The 17,885-nt window shown below is 40.3% G+C and overlaps 1 protein-coding gene across 4 annotated transcripts in view; it reads left to right on the top strand.

Annotated features, from left to right (window-relative positions):
* The window catches only part of WDFY3 (WD repeat and FYVE domain containing 3), a 165,002-nt gene that overhangs the window by 88,120 nt on the left and 58,997 nt on the right, over window positions 1–17,885 (top strand). For 3 of the 4 annotated variants that reach the window (XM_051619234.1, XM_051619235.1, XM_051619233.1), the window contains exons 13-20: window positions 648–1,105; window positions 3,139–3,222; window positions 5,719–5,896; window positions 6,942–7,156; window positions 8,890–9,002; window positions 11,088–11,319; window positions 12,587–12,687; window positions 13,769–13,987. In XM_051619234.1, the coding sequence (XP_051475194.1) occupies window positions 648–1,105; window positions 3,139–3,222; window positions 5,719–5,896; window positions 6,942–7,156; window positions 8,890–9,002; window positions 11,088–11,319; window positions 12,587–12,687; window positions 13,769–13,987 (1,600 nt within the window). The remainder of the gene's footprint in view (window positions 1–647; window positions 1,106–3,138; window positions 3,223–5,718; window positions 5,897–6,941; window positions 7,157–8,889; window positions 9,003–11,087; window positions 11,320–12,586; window positions 12,688–13,768; window positions 13,988–17,885) is intronic. The other variant, XM_051619236.1, reaches the window with a different exon arrangement.

Genomic DNA, 17,885 nt, shown 5'->3' with positions numbered 1-17,885 from the left:
CTGAAAAGAGGTTATAGAGAGGCAAGTGCTGGTCTCTTCTCACAAGTAACAAATGATAGGACAAGAGGAAGTGTCCTCAAATTGTACCAGGGAAGGTTAGGCTGGATATTAGGAAAAATTTCTTCACTGAAAGGGTTGTCAATGACATGGTGGCTAGGGAAGTGGTGGAAACACCATCCCTGGATGTGTTTTAAAAGTTGTGTAAATACAGTGCTTAGAGACATGGTTTAGCAGTGGACTTGGTAGAGTTAGGTTAATGGTTGGACTTGAGGGTCTTACAGCTCTTTTCCAACCTAAACAATTCTATGGTTCTATTCTGTGCAGTTACTTGGGCATTTGGGTTTCCATTGTGTGGTATGCTTGGTCAAGTCTTCTGTTGGCAGGTTCATTTATGTTCTTAAGTTTCTTATTTCTAGATTAGGGACAATGCATTGCTTTTTACCCTACTCTTTTTATTTTGTAAGTTCTTGAGGATAGGGTCTCTTGAAGTACAAAGCTGATCCTTGGAGACTTCAGTCACTACTGAATTCTAACAGATGACATGAAGCTTTTGCTAGTATTTCAAACAAGAACATTTCTACCTTTTCTCAAGCCATTTGTAATGCTGCTGCTTTTTTTTCTTCTTGTTTTCTTTGTTTTGTCTATAGGCCCTGCTCTCAGTGCTGAGAGAAAGCCACCGCACGAGAACTGTTTTTAGAAAAGTTGGTGGATTTGTGTATGTCACATCTTTACTGGTTGCTATGGAAAGATCTTTGTGCTCGCCGCCTAAGAATGGCTGGGAGAAAGTAAACCAGAATCAAGTGTTTGAACTGCTTCACACTGTGTTCTGCACATTGACTGCAGCAATGCGCTATGAGCCAGCCAACTCTCACTTCTTCAAAACAGAGATCCAGTATGAAAAACTAGCAGATGCTGTTCGATTACTGGGCTGCTTCTCAGACTTGAGAAAAATAAGTCCCTTGAATGTCTTCCCTTCAAATACACAACTATTTCAAAGACTTTTGGATGATGACCTAATGTCCCTGGATTCTGTGTCACCTACGCTAAGACACTGCAGCAAACTTTTTATTTACCTCTACAAGGTAGCCACAGATTCTTTTGACAGGTATGAACTTTGCTTTAATTTTTTTCATCTCTTTTTTTCTTCTCTTCCCACCCCCCTGCCCCTGGTTCCAGTGTTCCCAAAATAGTTTTCTTCAACTATGTTCCTTGCAAGCTTTTCTATTTCCATTATAATGTTTGTTCCTTCGCTCCAGTGAGAAGAATATAAGGTGTCAACATCTGACCAAATATTGACCTAGCTTGCTGGTGTTCTCCGGAGTATGCAGCATTCTTTCTGTTGTTGGAACATTTTTGTCATGGCAGCGGTGAAGACAGATGTCAGTTTATGGTTACATTTGAAGCAACCTGTTGATTGATAGGCAGACTGGTTGCTTTATTGTACAAGACTACTGGATTTTTATGCTTTTATTAAGTCAAATGAAAAATTGGTCGTTGAACGTCACACCTAAAGTTTGAGTTTCCTTTGATACAGAACTCTACTTACATAATACCATGATGATTTTAGAATCACAGAATCATTTAGATTGGAAGAGACTTGTAAGATCATGGAGTCCAACCATGATCCCAGCACTGCTAAGTCCACCCTTAAACCATGTCCCCAAGCACCACATCTACACATCTTTTAAATGCCTCCAGGGATGGTGACTCAGCCACTTCCCTGGGCCACCTGTTCCAGTGCTTGACAACACTTTCAGTGAAAAATTCTTCCTAGGACTCAATCTAAACCTACCCTGGCACCCTACCTTGAGCGCTTTTCCTCTTGTTATATTGCTTGTTACTAGGGAGAAGAGACTGACCCTTATCTCGCTACAGCCTCCTTTCAGGTAGTTCTAGAGAGCAATACAGTATCCACTCAGCCTCCTTTTCTCCAGGCTGAACACACCTAGAGTAGACATCTTGCTTTAGATGGATTGGCATGTTCTTTAAAGTTCTAACTATTCTGTAAATTACTGTTATTTTAAATTAACTGAGAGACACTCCTAGAATAAAACTCCTAGAATTTAAATTATATTTTAGATTTGATATGAACAGAGAAGTCTTAAAAGTAGATTCAAAATGACAACAAAACTTAGTGAAGTATGTGTTAATGGGCTTGTCTGGAAGTACTCATCGCCCATAATTTAAGGTACAAAATCTAAACCACACAGACCTAAGCTTTGTATCTGGGACCTTGGAGCTGCTGTACCCCAGCTATTTAATGCATATGACCTGTTTTTCTAAAGCAGTCCACCTAGTTAGTCAAACACAGCATCTGATTTTCCAAGTATTGAAGGCATGGCTTTGTACGCTGAGATATTAGTAGAGCTGCCAGTTGGTGAGGCTTCCTTAAACTAGGTGACTCGTGAAGTACAAACTGAAGTGTTTGTATTAATGAAAATTTTGTCTCCAAAGCAGCAAATTGTAATGCTATTCTCCTGTTTAGAAACCAAAAAACCAAAACCCAAGAACAGAAATTAATTTATTTGATCTCAATTTAAAATATTATTGAACTATTCAGATAGGGGGAGGAAAATGTATTTTAAGAATGTGTTGCATGTACTGTAAAAGTTATAAGGCTGGCTAACACTAGTTATGAGGAATCAACGGGGTAAGTAAATCTCAGGGGGCTTATTGCATAAGCTGCCTCCTTACATTACTTTTTTTTGCTGTCATCTTTAGTGACTCCATTCACCCTCCTTTCTTAAATTTTTTGATTGTCATTTTTTGTGAAGTTAATGTAGATTTTATTTCTTAACTGTGTTGCTTATACTTAATTTGCTTGGGGTTTACTTTCTCATCACAATTTCTGCTGTTTAACACTGAAAGATGTTATGCTCTACTGTCACGGTCAGATCAATAAAGCTCTGTGGAGTAATGAACAAACACTGCAGAGTCATGCCATAAAACAAGTACATGCTTTGCATGCCCATGTTTACCTGATGCATGTCATTCAGTAGCATGCTTTGTTGTCTGCGTTGTTTCTGAAGAATGGATCCCAATAACAGTTTTATTGGTGCTTTTGTAAAACTAACAAGCTTATGGCCTCTGGTTTCTTGTCTAACCTCTCTGTCCTACCCCTGTCTGTTTTGTCTGTAGTCGTGCAGAACAGATCCCTCCTTGCCTGACAAATGAGACTTCTCTCCCCTCTCCCTGGGGTACGCCAGCTTTGTCCAGGAAAAGGTACCAACCCTTTACAGAGAAGTTGATATCACATCTGACTTCTCTCAAACTGTTGTGTTTCTTATTTCTTGGGGTTTTTTCTCTCAAGTTGCTTTTTTCTTTCGTTCTGAGGTATGCATTTTCACTTCTTGTTTACTGGATAAAATAAATGTAAAGGTCTGTTTTATAGTGAATCCAAGGTAATTATGCTAATATATCAGATTAGAAATGTCTTCAGACTCTTGAGGCACTTAGGTTCATGATTCAAAACCAAATAACCCCTAGTATAAGAAATTATTTACAGGGGGATATAAATGACACTCTCAGGAGCAGTTCAGAGAAGAAGTTCAGGCTATGCTAGTAGATCAATTAATACAGCAGGATTTCTTTTTTCTTGGCTAATTTTTCACAGAACGGTACTTTCTGTAAGAGGGTGCATGGCTTATTAAGGTGTTCATTTGTTAGTAATTGCACAGAATAAAAAAAAACAGATAATGAACCTGTCAGTAGCTGTTTTCTTGAAATAAAACAGCTTTTCCTGTGGAGGCTTTTTTCAGTTTTGGCCCTGATATTAACCTCTTACGTTATGGTTTGCCCTTTCCTGTACTACATCTTCCTGTTCTCCCAGGTGTAACTGGCATGGCTGCTCAGGTTCACTGAATTACTCTCAAGGACAGGTGTGCACATCCTTCCAGCAGAACAACCACATGTAATGCCTGCCAAACATGAGGTGATCTTAAGGTGTAGTGAATAAAAGAGTGCCAGATAGGTAGTTGACACAGGCTGGTACTTAAAATATGAATGCAGGTACATATAAATAGATATTTTAGGCTTCCTTTATTTTTTGTAGTACTGAAAAAGCAAGCTGTTATTTTAAAACTGTGTGGTATAAGGTGAGGTAAAGACTGAATAGTTTAAAATGTCATTATCTCTGTGAGGTGCTTTGGGCAGTTCAGGTGAGCATCAAATGGTAATGTGAGTACTTGCTGAGGTAAAGGAATGTTTGGCATGGATCTTCACATTAAAAAAAAGGCCTTTGGTTGATAATAAGTTGTGTAAGACTCAAAGCAAAAGTGGACAGAGAGAGTGATCATGCTGTCCTGGACCCTTTTCAGATCTTTTCTGTACAATCCTGTTTTTTTAATAAAAAAAATAGATGAGGCTTGGCTTTTCAGAAAGTCTGTTTGACCAGCCATCTGCATCCTCGTGGTTTATCCGGGTTGTGTTTGTCATTCCTGGGGAATTCAGTGCCAGTAGCTTGGATCTTTGTACTTTCAAAAATTAATTTTATCCAGCCTATTTTCTGGCCAACAGAAGATTGTACTGTACTTCCTAGTGTCCTTTCTTAGGCTCAGCCTTTGCCCATGAATGACATTTTTTGCTGGGGTGAATGTGTGTGTTGGAGCTGCAGCCTTCAAAGTGTTTAGGACAGGATTTTATTTGCAGTCTTCCTCATCTCCTATCTATGTCCTGTATTTCCCAGGAGGAGAGATTTCCTAGTTGGAAGTGCCTAACGCGTGAGGCACAGTGAGTCTCCAAGTGTTAGGGTTAGGTAAATCTCCGAGGACAGAAGAGAGGAAGATACCCTTTCAACTGATTTGATAGGAAGAAGCCCATTTTTGGCTGGATTCGCTTCTTGTAAAATGGCAACCAATTGTTATATTGTTTTCTTTCTTCTCACTAATAAGTATATATGAAAATGCTGTCAGAATATGGGTGGTTTGGGCTTTTTGTTGGTGTGTTTGTGTTTTTTGTGTTTTGAGCACGAGTCTTGAGCTATCTCTTGCTTCTGAAGTACCATCTTGAAAACCTGTGTTAAATAAGCTACTTATGCAGTTTGTGTACTGAATCTTGCGCTGAAAGAAGAATGGCATCAAGCTGATACCTCTGAGAGTTTCAATGAGAAATGTGTCTGCAGCTCTCAGCACAAGTGCCTGCTTCAAAGTCTGTGTGTCGAAACCTCTTTTCCCTGAATCAAACTAAAGCAGCTTAATGTAAAAGTAAATTGCTGTAGCTGTCATGGAAATGCTGAGGGCATATGGACTTCTGGCATGAGTGTACGCCAAGAACAACTTTCTGTTCCTGTAAGCTAGTTAGAGATTGCTGAGTTTTGTGATAGTACATTTTAGAATCAATTGTTAATGAAGAGCAAATGTGAAGAAGTGTATTTAAAACTGAATTTGTCCCCCAGAGCAGGAGCAGGTAGCTTATATGCTGCTGTTGCTGTGTGCTGCCACTGCCACTAGAATGAAAAGGGGGAGATTACCAAGTTTTTCAAACAGCGTAGCATGTGGGGAAAAAGAGTTCTGAGTTCAAGCATTGTTGAGAAGACCCTCCCAGGTTGTCTTTGGGGAAACACGTGCAACAGATTTGAGAAAAGTGCTTAGTCTGTCTGACTGGGGAGAGAAAGGAGAGAGGAGTGACATCTATAGGCCAATTAAACTTTACAGCTGCTTGAAAAATGGAGAGCTCATGATAGATGGGTGTTGTAACCATGGAATGTTTTCTGTCCTGCAGGCACGCATATCATTCTGTTTCAACACCTCCTGTTTGCCCTCAGAAAAATATAACTGATGTGAAACTCCAAACAGGACCCACATCCATACAAAGCTCTGATGCAGTCATTATCCACCCTGGTGCTATGCTTGCAATGCTGGATCTTCTGGCCTCTGTTGGATCAGCTACACACCCAGAGGTAAGGAAAAAATATCTGCTATTTTAAGCTTTTAAGACTGACTAGGGAAAAAGATGGCTATAGGAAACAGGAAGACTGTTTATGTCCTCTCGTTTCATCTGAGAAGCTAATACATTTCACAGACTAATCAAGTTGAGTAACTGTGGTGACATAGAGATCTAATAGAATTTTTTTTATTTCATAGGCTTTGGTTTGTTTGTCTCTTTCTAACTCCTAGCAACAATGTAAATATAAAAAAGTGTCTGAAGTGGCCATCAGATAAATTTTTAAGTGTGATGAATTCTTGATTTCCCTGGTGTATCACATGTTAACATATAGTACAAAATGGACATGAGATTGGACATTATAGCTCAGTTTATGTGTGCTGTGTGAATTAGCTGGAATAGGTTCTAGTTCCAAAATTGTACTACCTGTATTGTACAATTCTCAAACCCAAATCTCTGCTTGTGGTTTTTATATGAAGGATTTGTTGGACAGTTTTTGAAGTCAACTAAGTATTTTTTGTTTGAGATGTCTTCCCTGAAGAGCACTTTACTTGAAAAAAGTTCCAAAAGCTTACAAGAATTATTAGGTTGGGTTCCTCTTTCTTGTCCTCTACTGGCAATGAGCATGGCTACTTTCTGTCTTCAGGGCATTAATTTGGCAGTTACCTTGCATATACCTTAAAGGTTTTAGAAATTTAAAGTTGTTAGGGGTAGCTTAGCAGTCACAAAAATAAAAGTTCTTAGTATGCTCTAAGCATGTGGAACTTCTAAACTGACTCAATTCTAGTGAAAAGGAGAGGTTAGTTGAACCATCCTTACCTGAATTATTTTTCTTTATAATGGTGGCAGTAATCCTTCATATAACTTATTATCCTTTTTCATATAGATGTGTCTCTTCACAGGCGCACATGCCCCCAACACACATGCACATGTATTTAAGTATATGCCTCTTTGTATTCATTGCTAATGGTAGTTTCCTTTTCATTATTATGCATAAGGGCTTCCTTTTATTTGCCTTATCAGTTTGGATCTTCCCAAGTTCCTGCTTTTCTGTTTTTCAGCATGCACTGGATCTCCAGCTGGCAGTGGCCAATATCCTGCAATCTCTAGTACACACAGAGAGAAATCAGCAAGTCATGTGTGAAGCTGGGCTCCATGCACGACTTCTACAGAGATGCAGTGCTGCTCTGGCTGATGAGGACCACTCACTGCACCCACCACTCCAGAGGATGTTTGAAAGGCTGGCCTCCCAGGCACTGCAGCCGATGGTGTTGAGGTCAGGAAGACAGCACTGAAATTGGGTTGAGCTGAGCTCTGCTGCCTGTGCTGTTGCTGGCTGGCTGTAAAGGGATTGGATTGGTAGAGAGCATAAGTGGCCTTGTGTGGTAATGATCACATGGGATCCCATTTTATTTCTCATCAGATAGCCTGTCTTGCTTCTGTTATTCGGCATGGAACCCTGGAGACCTCTGGAATTGGGAGGGTGGGGGAGGAAGGAGAAGTGTGGAGAGAAGCAAACTGCTTAATGTTTTTCACAGAGATAGCAGTGAGATTAAAGGCTTACTTCCACCTGCAAACCTTATGAGGCTATCAAAAATGTTGTTCCTGGCTGTGTCTTCAGGAAGAGGAAATACTGTGGTTTTAAAAGCAACACTGCCATAGAAGAGCATGGATTCCTGGACTTTTCCACACAGTGTTAAATGCTCATATTGGAAAAGGTTCAGGCCAGCAGTTTTATTTAGCACATTCGTTTGTATGAAGGAAATTAAGGAATGTGATACAAGAGGTGTCTGGAAAAATCTGGGGATGTATAGCTTTAAAAAAATGCATCTTTCTGCATATTAGTGCAAGTAGGTTTGTACCTTTATGCTAGTACTAGAAAAGCAAACTTGAAAAGATAATGGACATGTTTTGAAATACTTGTTAAATACCCACACAGTCGTATGATGCTTTGGATTGCTGCCTAGATTCTGAGGAGACCTTTTTGCTGCCTTTCAATATAAAACAGGGCTTATAAGAACAACAGAGATTTTTACCAGGGCTTGTAGTGACAGGCAAAGGTTTAAACCGAAAGAGGGTGAATGTGGCCTGGACAGGAAGACATTTTTAGAATACATTTTTAGATACTTAGATAGGAAGACATTTTTTACAGTGAAGGTGATGAGACACTGGAAGAGGTTGCCTAGGGAAGTGGTGGATGCTCCATCACTGGAAGCATTCAAAGCCAGGTTGGATGGGACTTTAAACAACCCATTATGGTGGAAAGTGCCCCTGCCCACAGCAGTGGGGTTGGACTAGATGATCTTTAAATATAAGATCCCTGACAGCCCATTCTGTGATCTCTGCTGGAGTAAGGAACTTCATTCACTATCTCCTGTGAATCACCAGCTGGCTGACCTGCAGCCAGAGCAGCTGGTCTGTTCACTTCAGTGGCATGTAGTAGTGTCAGAAATGGCTCTGCAAGGAGCATGCTTTCTGGTAGTCTCATCACTGAGACTTAAGCCTCCCTAAGCATAGATTCTGGTAGCCTGGGTAGCGGTAGATGTAGATACTGTAGTTAGCTGTAGAAACAGATGTTGATAGCTGTAAAACTATCCCCCAGTCAGATAGGGTGCACAGATAAAACAAAGCTGAGGTCCCTCATGTCAACCTGTGGTCTGCCTTTTCAGATGAGTTCAGCTTTCTGAATACGCATCAGTGAGTGTTCTGATGTTCTACAGGATGTGGCTGCCTCCTGCCAAGTCTTTGGAATAAGACAATGGAATTTGGAGCTTTATTAAAATTGATTGATTACTTTTAGTAATGCCAACTTTTGAGAGCATGTGTTCAAAACGTCAATAGTTTTGAGTAGATCAAAAGTGTTTCTTGCAATTATGCATTATTTTCTTAGTTAAAAGTTATGTTTATTACAAGTAATTACTGTATTTTAAAAAATTATATTAGATTTGGTGCTGTTCTAGGCAAATAAATAGACAAAATTATCTGTAAATTTCTTATTCTCTTTCTTAGGGAATTTTTACGCTTGGGAAATCCTTTGAATTGTGGAGCTTGGGACAAAAAGCTGTTGAAGCAGTACCGAGTGCACAAACCCAGCTCGCTGAGTTTTGAACCGGAAACGAGAAGTAGGTGCTGAAGTGCTAGAAATGTGTGAAGAATGCATCACTGACATCCCCCAGTGGCATACTTATGAAAAATTGTAGATAAGCATATGGAAAAACTGTAGTTTGCCCTGGCTTTGTATGAATGAGAAATCATCAGAACAGTTTGACTGGAAAAAGTTCTAAAAACAGAGGGAATGTAGTACTTGTATTTAATATCTAGCCAGTCAGGGAATTGTAATTTTTTATTTTAGGAACAGTAACTATTAAATATGATAGTAGTTTGCTTTTAAGTTTTGAGTCGATCCTGCGTTTCTAGTTATTTAACGTTAAAAGGAAAAATGCTTTCTTCAGGTTACTTCCATGTGCACATCACATGTCATTAAATCTATGTAGTGTCTCTCATGGATTCAGTAAGGTGTCAGATAAAATATCTTGATTTCTTACACTTAAGCACAGTTCCATTTATTTCGGCTAGACTCAAGAATCTGGCTCATCACTAGTAATGAGAAAGAAATAGAATAAAAATTAAAAAAACGTTAAATTTACCTAATTTGTCAGAGTAATTGTTTCTTTGATAAAGAGGCAGAATTTGAGGTTGGAACACCCACTCTCAGTTATTTAAAGTTCAGCACTCCCCTTTTAACCGTTCATTAATTTTTCATGCTAAATATTTCCATTGTTTTTTTTCATTGCTTGCTTTCAATATGTTTACTTTCCTAGTATACCAGAGTTGAAATAGTTAATACTATGTGATAAGCACATGTTGAATCACAAGTGCCTAGTAACTTAGAAATTTTCAAGAAAAAGGACAGCATTAAAAATAAATAAAAAAATGTGGGGGAGAATGAGAGGGACACACGGCAACTGATTTTCAGATTTAGTTGTGAAATTAACACTGTGGGAAGCTACTCACAAAGTATTTTGATTGGATATTCACTAGATATTTCTAGAGTATAGATACACATACACATGTGCAGTGCAAATTTTCATTATATCTTTGTGTGGTATCCTGTTGTGGAAGTTCATCCATCTGATAGAGTACTTCATATTCTGCTAGCAATGATACATTGACTCTGATTATCATACTGGAAAGTTACATCGGTTTTCCAGCCATTGAAGCAATCAATCTGACAAACTGCACTGAATGTTTGTAACCAACAGATTCCTTCAGCCAATCCAAACCTCTTTTCCACACACACTTTTTCCTATTATTATCCATGAGTCGTAGAGCTTGCAAGTAGCTGTTCAGGAAAGCAAAGCGGTATAGTAAAGTCTTAGTAACACAAATTATTGATGAGTTGCCAAAGCATGTTATTTTTATTTCTAGGTATTGACTCAGTTGTTGCATGGCCAGTTGTAACACATAGTGAAAATGTTTAAATTCCTTAAAGGAATTAGTATCCTGGATGGTACTGAATTACAACCATTAAATAAATACATTAAATAATGGAATTAATGTTATGCCATCAGGTTCAGTGCATTTAAAAAGAGGAGAGGAAGAGATTCAGCTTACCTCTCAGCCAGCTATTTATTTATTTATTTTTAATAGAGTTTTATCATGGGGGAAGTGGACAATGAACATTGTGAAAATGTGAGTCTGAAAAGTTTTAACCCACAAAAAGAGAAGGCAAAGCTAGCTTCTGAATATCACACATTGTGTTTAATTTCCTAGGCTGAGCTTACTGAGCCTTTCTGCTTATTGAGAGCTTTGAGACTTCCAGCTCAGAGTTACTGCATCTGAGAAACATGAAACAGAGCTTTTTCTGCCTGTTAAGTCAGGTAGCAGGAATGTGTCTGAAACGGAGCCTCTTCAAAAGGCTCCTGATGTTAGTTGATGGGATGGCCTCTTGGCTCAGTTTCTTGGCTTTACTACACACCTTCCATAATACCTTGTGCAAGATTCTCGTGTCTCTGCCTCAACTGAATGTTTTTATCATGAGAAAAATAATTGCCAATGCGAATTCTTCTAACAGGGAGGCTGAACTACTTGATAATTATTGACAATTCAGCTTTTACACTGGAAGCAGTACTTGAAAAGTCCAAATCAATAGCCTGAAAATGCCTCCCTTTTTGCAATGCTGTGTTGTGTCTTGGCTTCTACTGTAGATATCATGGTTACCTCAATGGAAGGTCTGGGTTCTGACAGCGTGTTCAGTTTGCATGAAGACAGCCACTATCGGATAAGCAAGAGCCTGCTCAAGCCAGCAGAAGGGAGCACGGTACCCCTGACAAGGGTGAAGTGCTTGGTCTCCATGACAACCCCACATGATATCAGGCTTCACGGATCATCGGTTACACCAGCGTTCATCGAGTTTGACACGTCTCTTGAAGGGTTCGGGTAAGGTCCTATAGTGCTTTCTCATAGCATGAGGCACAGTGCAATGTTGTCTTTCTTCACTGAAAGACATGCTTGTAATTTTTAATGGGCTATGTGTGAACCAGAGACAAATTTTTTTTAAAGAAAAATACTTCAAGCCACACGTCAATTTCTACTCTTGTCATTAGTGACCTAAAACCAATGCCTGCTTGCTATATGTGAAAGTACAAGACAGTATGTATCTACATGTTGATAATACACGCTCAGTTCTGGGTTTCATGTGCCTTTTTAAAAGAAGGAATGCCAACATACCCTTGCAGGTTTTATGTGCAACATTTGGGTGGCCCAAATGCTTTTAAACCCACTTCACATTGCTGAAGAACTTAGAAATGAGGAAGCAGGCAAAGCAGAAGTCTGAGAAAAACAGAAGAAAGTTATTGAGTCCAAATGACTGGAAAAGCTGATTATTATCTGGAGTTGTAGCCTGAATGTAACACTTAACTTGTTTGGTTGTTTAGCACCTGGTGTCACCCTCATTCACTGTTGATTTTTTTCTCTCTAATTAAACACCTGCTGAGTGAGGCACTTTGAGGAACATACAATATGGTTTAACTTGACTCTTCAGAAGATGAAAATGTGACACCGTTCTCAGCATCTGTTTAAGGAAAATGTTTTGTCTTTTTGATTAAAAAAAATTGAATAGAAAAATATTGTAACACTTTTTTTGTCCTGTGCTAAGGGGTAAATATCTCAGAAATTGCACTGAAACCATCTGGGCTCTTAAAATCTATTAGTGCTTAAGGGGGAAGTCCTTGTATCTGTTTTTGTTGTGTCCACAGTGTTGGTGGCTCTTGTAAGGACCAAATGTAGCTAATTTGGTGAAATACGATGTTACTGTGAGAGAATACGTACTTAAAATAAGAACACCATAGTATGCAATGTCCTGATCCTTAGAATATTTAGCTACTCCAGTCTCTTTGAGAATCTGGAACTTCTCAAAGGCTGCAGTGAGTTATAGTTGCCCACAGGGGAGCAATTATGGAGCCACATGGACGCCTGCACCTTTGCACCAAAGATCTACACTGCTAAAGCTCTTTGCACAGGAAATAATTCAGCCTCACAAGGAGAAATCCTGCTAATTAATTTCTGCTTTTCATTAATACATACAGTCAAGGAGAGTGGTGGTGTGCTTATACTATATTTTCCTCGGCTGTATTTTCTTTGTATTGAACTTGAGTTGTGTTAACTTTCATTAACTCTAGCGTGTTACTGGTCCTCTGTTTAACAGCTGCCTGTTTTTGCCAAGTTTGGCTCCCCATAATGCACCTACAAATAATGCTGTTACAACAGGACTTATTGATGGTGCAGTTGTCAGTGGAATGGGAACTGGTAAGTGCTCAAGTATGACTCTTAGCAGTGCTTTCTGTCTGCTGTTTAGTTCTCTTATATTTCTTTGTAAGCCATGAAGTGATAGTATGGTGTTGGATGTCATACACTTAGAAATGAGAACTTCTTGTGTCTTTTTTTTGTGTAAGTGTTCCTGTTGCTTTTTGTCCCCAAGGCAATGCAAAGCAATATGAAATACAAATGTTTGATTGCTTTAAAATACAAGGCTTTCAGCAGAAAGTTGTAATCAAGAGAATCATATAAATGATGAACCTGGATACACTGAGAACAAGTTGAGGAAAAGTAGCGTGAAGACCATAGGAAGTGTGGAATAAACTGCAGAGCTGTACTTGTGGCCTAGTTGTGCTGGATTCTTAACTGAATTTATTACAGGTGTAGTTACATCATCACAAAAAACCCACCTAAATTGTTTGCTATCCCCGTATGCTTTTTCACTGTAAGTTGTTCACCCTACAGGAACCTTGTATGCTGTTAGGCTAAGTGAACATGATCACTTAGTTAAAAAAGCAGCAAAGTCCAAACACTAAGTCATAGGTTTGCTGCAGTAAGACGGAATTAGTGTTAGGCAGTACTTGAAGTCTGTGAGTTCTTTGTTCTGTAGGAGCACCCCAGGAGATGAGGTGGAGTCAGGTGTATGTGTTGAAGAGATCTTCAACAAAGGCTGCTTCAGTGAGTCACACCCATTGAAGAAGCATCTCATCATGATATTAACAGTTTCTGAGGGGCTGATCCATTTCCATTTTTTTTCTCTAGATAACTGAAATGGGGTTGTTCAGAACAAGCACAGCTACAGAGTTGTTTTTTGCTTTTAGAACAGGAGGGAATAGTGTTCAGCTCTTGCCTTACTTTGTTTTGAAAGAACCCCTCTGAGCTGGCTTTATGTGGCTTTTCCTCCAAGCTTGAGTCAGACATGCAAGAAGTAACGTTGAAGTTCATGAAGGAAAAGTTTGAAAAAGCGCAGCTGGTATCAACCGACATGATATGAAAAAAGGAGCTGGCAAAAGTAGGTATCCCATGTACTAGCTACTCCAGCTATATAATGGGCTTTCATTTTTGTTTTTAGGTGAAAGATTTTTCCCACCACCATCTGGTTTAAGCTACTCGACTTGGTTTTGTATTGAACATTTTAGTACACCTCCTAATAACCATCCTGTGAGACTTCTTACTGTAGTGCGGCGTGCAAACTCCTCAGAGCAGCATTATGTATGCCTTGCCATTGTCCTCTCAGCAAAGGACCGGTCACTGATTGTTTCAACTAAAGAAGAATTGCTTCAAAATTATGGTAAGAGTTGTGTTGTGTCATCTGCTAACCCTGACAATACTTATGGGGATGCAACAGCAAGTTTATTTTGAACCTAATATCTGGAAGAATTGTGTGTGATGGAACTTTAGTTGCAGCTTCACCAACTTCTAATGGGTTTTGACAATGAAAAAATGTAAACATCTGTGTTGGAATTAAGGAGCTTTTATTATATCCAAAGAATCTGCATATAAATTTTGCCCAGACGCCAAGTATTCTAGATTTCAAAGAGGGATTCACAGAATCATGGAATGGTTTGGGTTGGAAGGAATGACACGCCTCCATGGGGAGGGACACCTCCCACTAGAATCATAATCATAGAATCATAGGGGTTGGAAGGGACCTCGAAAGATCATCTAGTCCAACCCCCCCTGCCAGAGCAGGGTCACCTAGAGTACATCACACAGGAAGGCGTCCAGGCGGGTCTTGAATGTCTCCAGTGAAGAAGACTCCACAACCTCTCTGGGCAGCCTGTTCCAGTGCTCTGTCGCTCTCACAGTAAAAAAAAATTTTCTGATATTCACCTTAAACCTCCTATGCTCCAATTTGTATCCATTACTCCTTGTCCTATCACTGATCATCACTGAAAAAAGCTTAGCTCCATCTTCTTGACACTCACCCTTTACGTATTTGTAAACATTGATGAGGTCACCCCTCAGTCTCCTTTTCTCCAAACTAAAGAGACCCAGCTCCCTCAGCCTTTCCTCATAAGGGAGATGTTCCACTCCCTTAATCATCTTTGTGGCTCTGCGTTGGACTCTTTCAAGCAGTTCCCTGTCCTTCTTGAACTGAGGGGCCCAGAACTGGACACAGTACTCCAGATGCGGCCTCACCAATGCAGAATAGAGGGGGAGGAGAACCTCTCTTGACCTACTAACCACACCCTTTCTAATGCACCCCAGGATGCCATTGGCCTTCTTAGCCGCAAGGGCACACTGCTGGCTCATGGTCATCCTCCTGTCTATTAGAACCCCCAGGTCCCTTTCACCTACACTGCTCTCCAGCGGGTCAGCCCCCAACCTGTACTGGTACATGGCATTTTTCTTCCCCAAATGCAAAACTCTACACTTGCCCTTGTTGAACTTCATCAGGTTTTTCCCCGCCCAAGTCTCCAGCCTGTCCAGGTCTCTCTGAATGGCAGCACAGCCTTCTGGTGTGTCAGCCACTCCTCCCAGCTTGGTGTCATCAGCAAACTTGCTGAGGGTACACGCTGTACCCTCATCCAGGTCGTTGATGAAGATGTTGAACAACACTGGTCCCAGTACCGACCCCTGAGGGACTCCACTAGTCACAGGCCTCCAACTAGATTCTGCCCCATTGACTACAACTCTCTGACTTCTACCTTTCAACCAGTTCTTGATCCGCCTCACTGCCTGATCATCAAACCCATACTTGATCAACTTATCTACAAGGATGCTGTGGGAGACGGTGTCAAATGCTTTACTGAAATCAAGATAGACCACATCCACCACTCTACCATCATCTATCCACCTAGTAATTTCCTCATAGAAGGCTATGAGGTTAGTCAAACATGACTTACCCTTGGTAAAACCATGTTGACTGCTCTTGATGACCCCCATCTCCTTGATATGTCTAGAGATAGTGCCAAGGACAAGTTGTTCCATCACCTTTCCAGGGATGGAGGTGAGGCTGACCGGTCTAGACCAGGTTGCTCCAAGCCCCATCCAACCTGCTGTTGAACACTTCCATGAAGGGGGCATCCACAACTTCTCTGGCCAGCCACTTTCACACTAAATAATTTCTTCCTAATATCTACTCTAAATCTACCCTCTTTCAGCTTAAAACCATTCCCCCTTACTAGTCCTCTTACTACATGCCCTTGTAAAAAGTCCCTCCCCAGCTTTCCTGTAGCCTCTTCAGGTACTGGAAGGGGCTATAAGGTCTCCCTGGAGCCTTCTGTTCTCCAGGCTGAACAACCCCAGTTCTCTCAGCCTGTCTTCATAGGTGAGGTGCTCCAGCCCTCTGACCATCTTTGCAGTCCTCCTCTGGACTTGCTCCAAGAAACCATTGTTTTCTGGAAGATTTTTGCCTTTTATTTTTCTTATATCATTCATTTTAGACATAATCTCTTGAGGTGCAGATGTTAACCATCTTTGTTTTGAAGAAGTTTAGAAGTAGTAAAATAACAAGTTGGGAAGGGTTTTTTTAATCTGGATAGTCCCAACATTGGAGTGCTACTTGAAGGCTATAGTCATTCACTTCGTGTTTTAATTCTGTGATCAGTTCAGAATCAGGAAGAATTGGTAGCTTCATCCTGTATCTGTGATCAAAGGTGGGATTACAGGAGGTGCAGTGAAGATCTAAGTGAAGCTTGTGCGGCCAGTGAATTTGCTACAGATAGCTATTGGTGTAGTCAGGACCTTCAGGACTAACCATCTCCTATCTCCTGCCTGTCTTCCATCAGAAATGGTCAGTTTTGAACAGGCCCTTTATGCACTGTATCTGTGGAGGAGCTGATTGAAGCAAGGCAGCCTTCTGCATATGTCTCAGGTGTAGCTCTTTACCAGACCAACACACTGGGTTACAAGTGGTTATAAAAAATCTGCTTCTGTTTTTACCTTTTGAGTAGTAGGCATTAATAAAGAATTCATACAATTGTTATGTTTAAAAAATACAAAACCAAAACAAACAAAACCAAACAAAAATCAAACAGCAAAGCAGGCTGTTCTAGAATATTCCTTATTTTCACAATAAGCAGACATTCGCATCGTTAACTGCATGGGTTTCTATTAGTAGAAATCAGGTTCAAAACCTAAAATTAGAGAGTTAGACTAATAGTATAAGAGGGAACTAAACCTGTTACATTATAAAGATCTTGATGGTGCTTTCTTTCTTGAAGGCCAAATTCTTATAAGAGAGAATTAGTAAGTTTATCTTCATATTAATTGCTCTCTTTTAAAGAGATTGGATTTTAAGAGGCATTGTCAGAGAAGATCTGAAGGTCTGTGACTACAAAAACTTGGTTTTTAATTGAACGGGATACTTTGCTTTTCTGGAGTCAGGTGATGATGTACCATCAAGTGCTGAGCAGGTGCTGACCTGAAGAACTGAGATGGCAGGCCCACCACTGCGGGGACTGGAAGTGCCGATGGTCTATTGTAAGAATAAATGGGGTGGTTTAAGGATCTTTCTTGTGAGAGAGAATTGTGCTCAAAGATGTTTGGCTGAGAAAAAGAGTTTGAGATTATTTTTTTAATCTGAAAGCTTGTTCCAAGTACTCTGCTTTTATAATTTTCCTTGTGCTATTTCTAAAGAAATGAGTGTTCTCCCTGTGCAGGCAGCTGTTGAGGTAAGAGGATTAGAGGTTTCTTTTCTTTCAACATGAAAAGGATGAAGAGAGATCTGAAAAGCTCCTGTTTCCTCTTGAAGTGTGAACTGGTGTAGAATTTTCAAGCTTTGCCTTCCTTTCTTTTTTCCTTGTGTGTGTGTCATTTTGCCTTGTGTTGGAAAAGGTAATGCACCTGCAAACTGATCATGCCCTCTGGTACGAAGTCAAAGGATGCCTTTCAGAGAATATTTTTAAATGTTTGCTGAGAACTAAAGAGTATTTCAATAAATGCTGAAGAGCATAGTTGTGTGAATTGGGGATGGGTGGTCAGCAGCTTGTGGGTTGCAGCCCCTGTGGAGAAGCTGGGAGTGGGTTCCTCTGGCAGGTAGGCATCCATCTCTGATTCCTCTCACTGTTGGTGTTAGAGCAGCCAATGGAGCTGCAGGTCAGCTCACCGTGTCCTGCAGCAGCTGGTGCTTGCATTGGGTCAGCAGCCTTACAACCCAGGCACCATTGCTGAGAAGGTGAAGGGCAGGCAAGGGTGAGCTGAAAGGCAGTGGACAAGATGTCATGAAGTCTGTGTTTTGACTT

The sequence above is a fragment of the Apus apus genome, chromosome 4 (genome assembly GCF_020740795.1).
Source record: "Apus apus isolate bApuApu2 chromosome 4, bApuApu2.pri.cur, whole genome shotgun sequence".
Taxonomy (NCBI): domain Eukaryota; kingdom Metazoa; phylum Chordata; class Aves; order Apodiformes; family Apodidae; genus Apus; species Apus apus.
The sequence above is the reverse complement of the archived record's forward strand: the minus strand, read 5'-3'. Positions and strand labels throughout refer to the sequence as shown.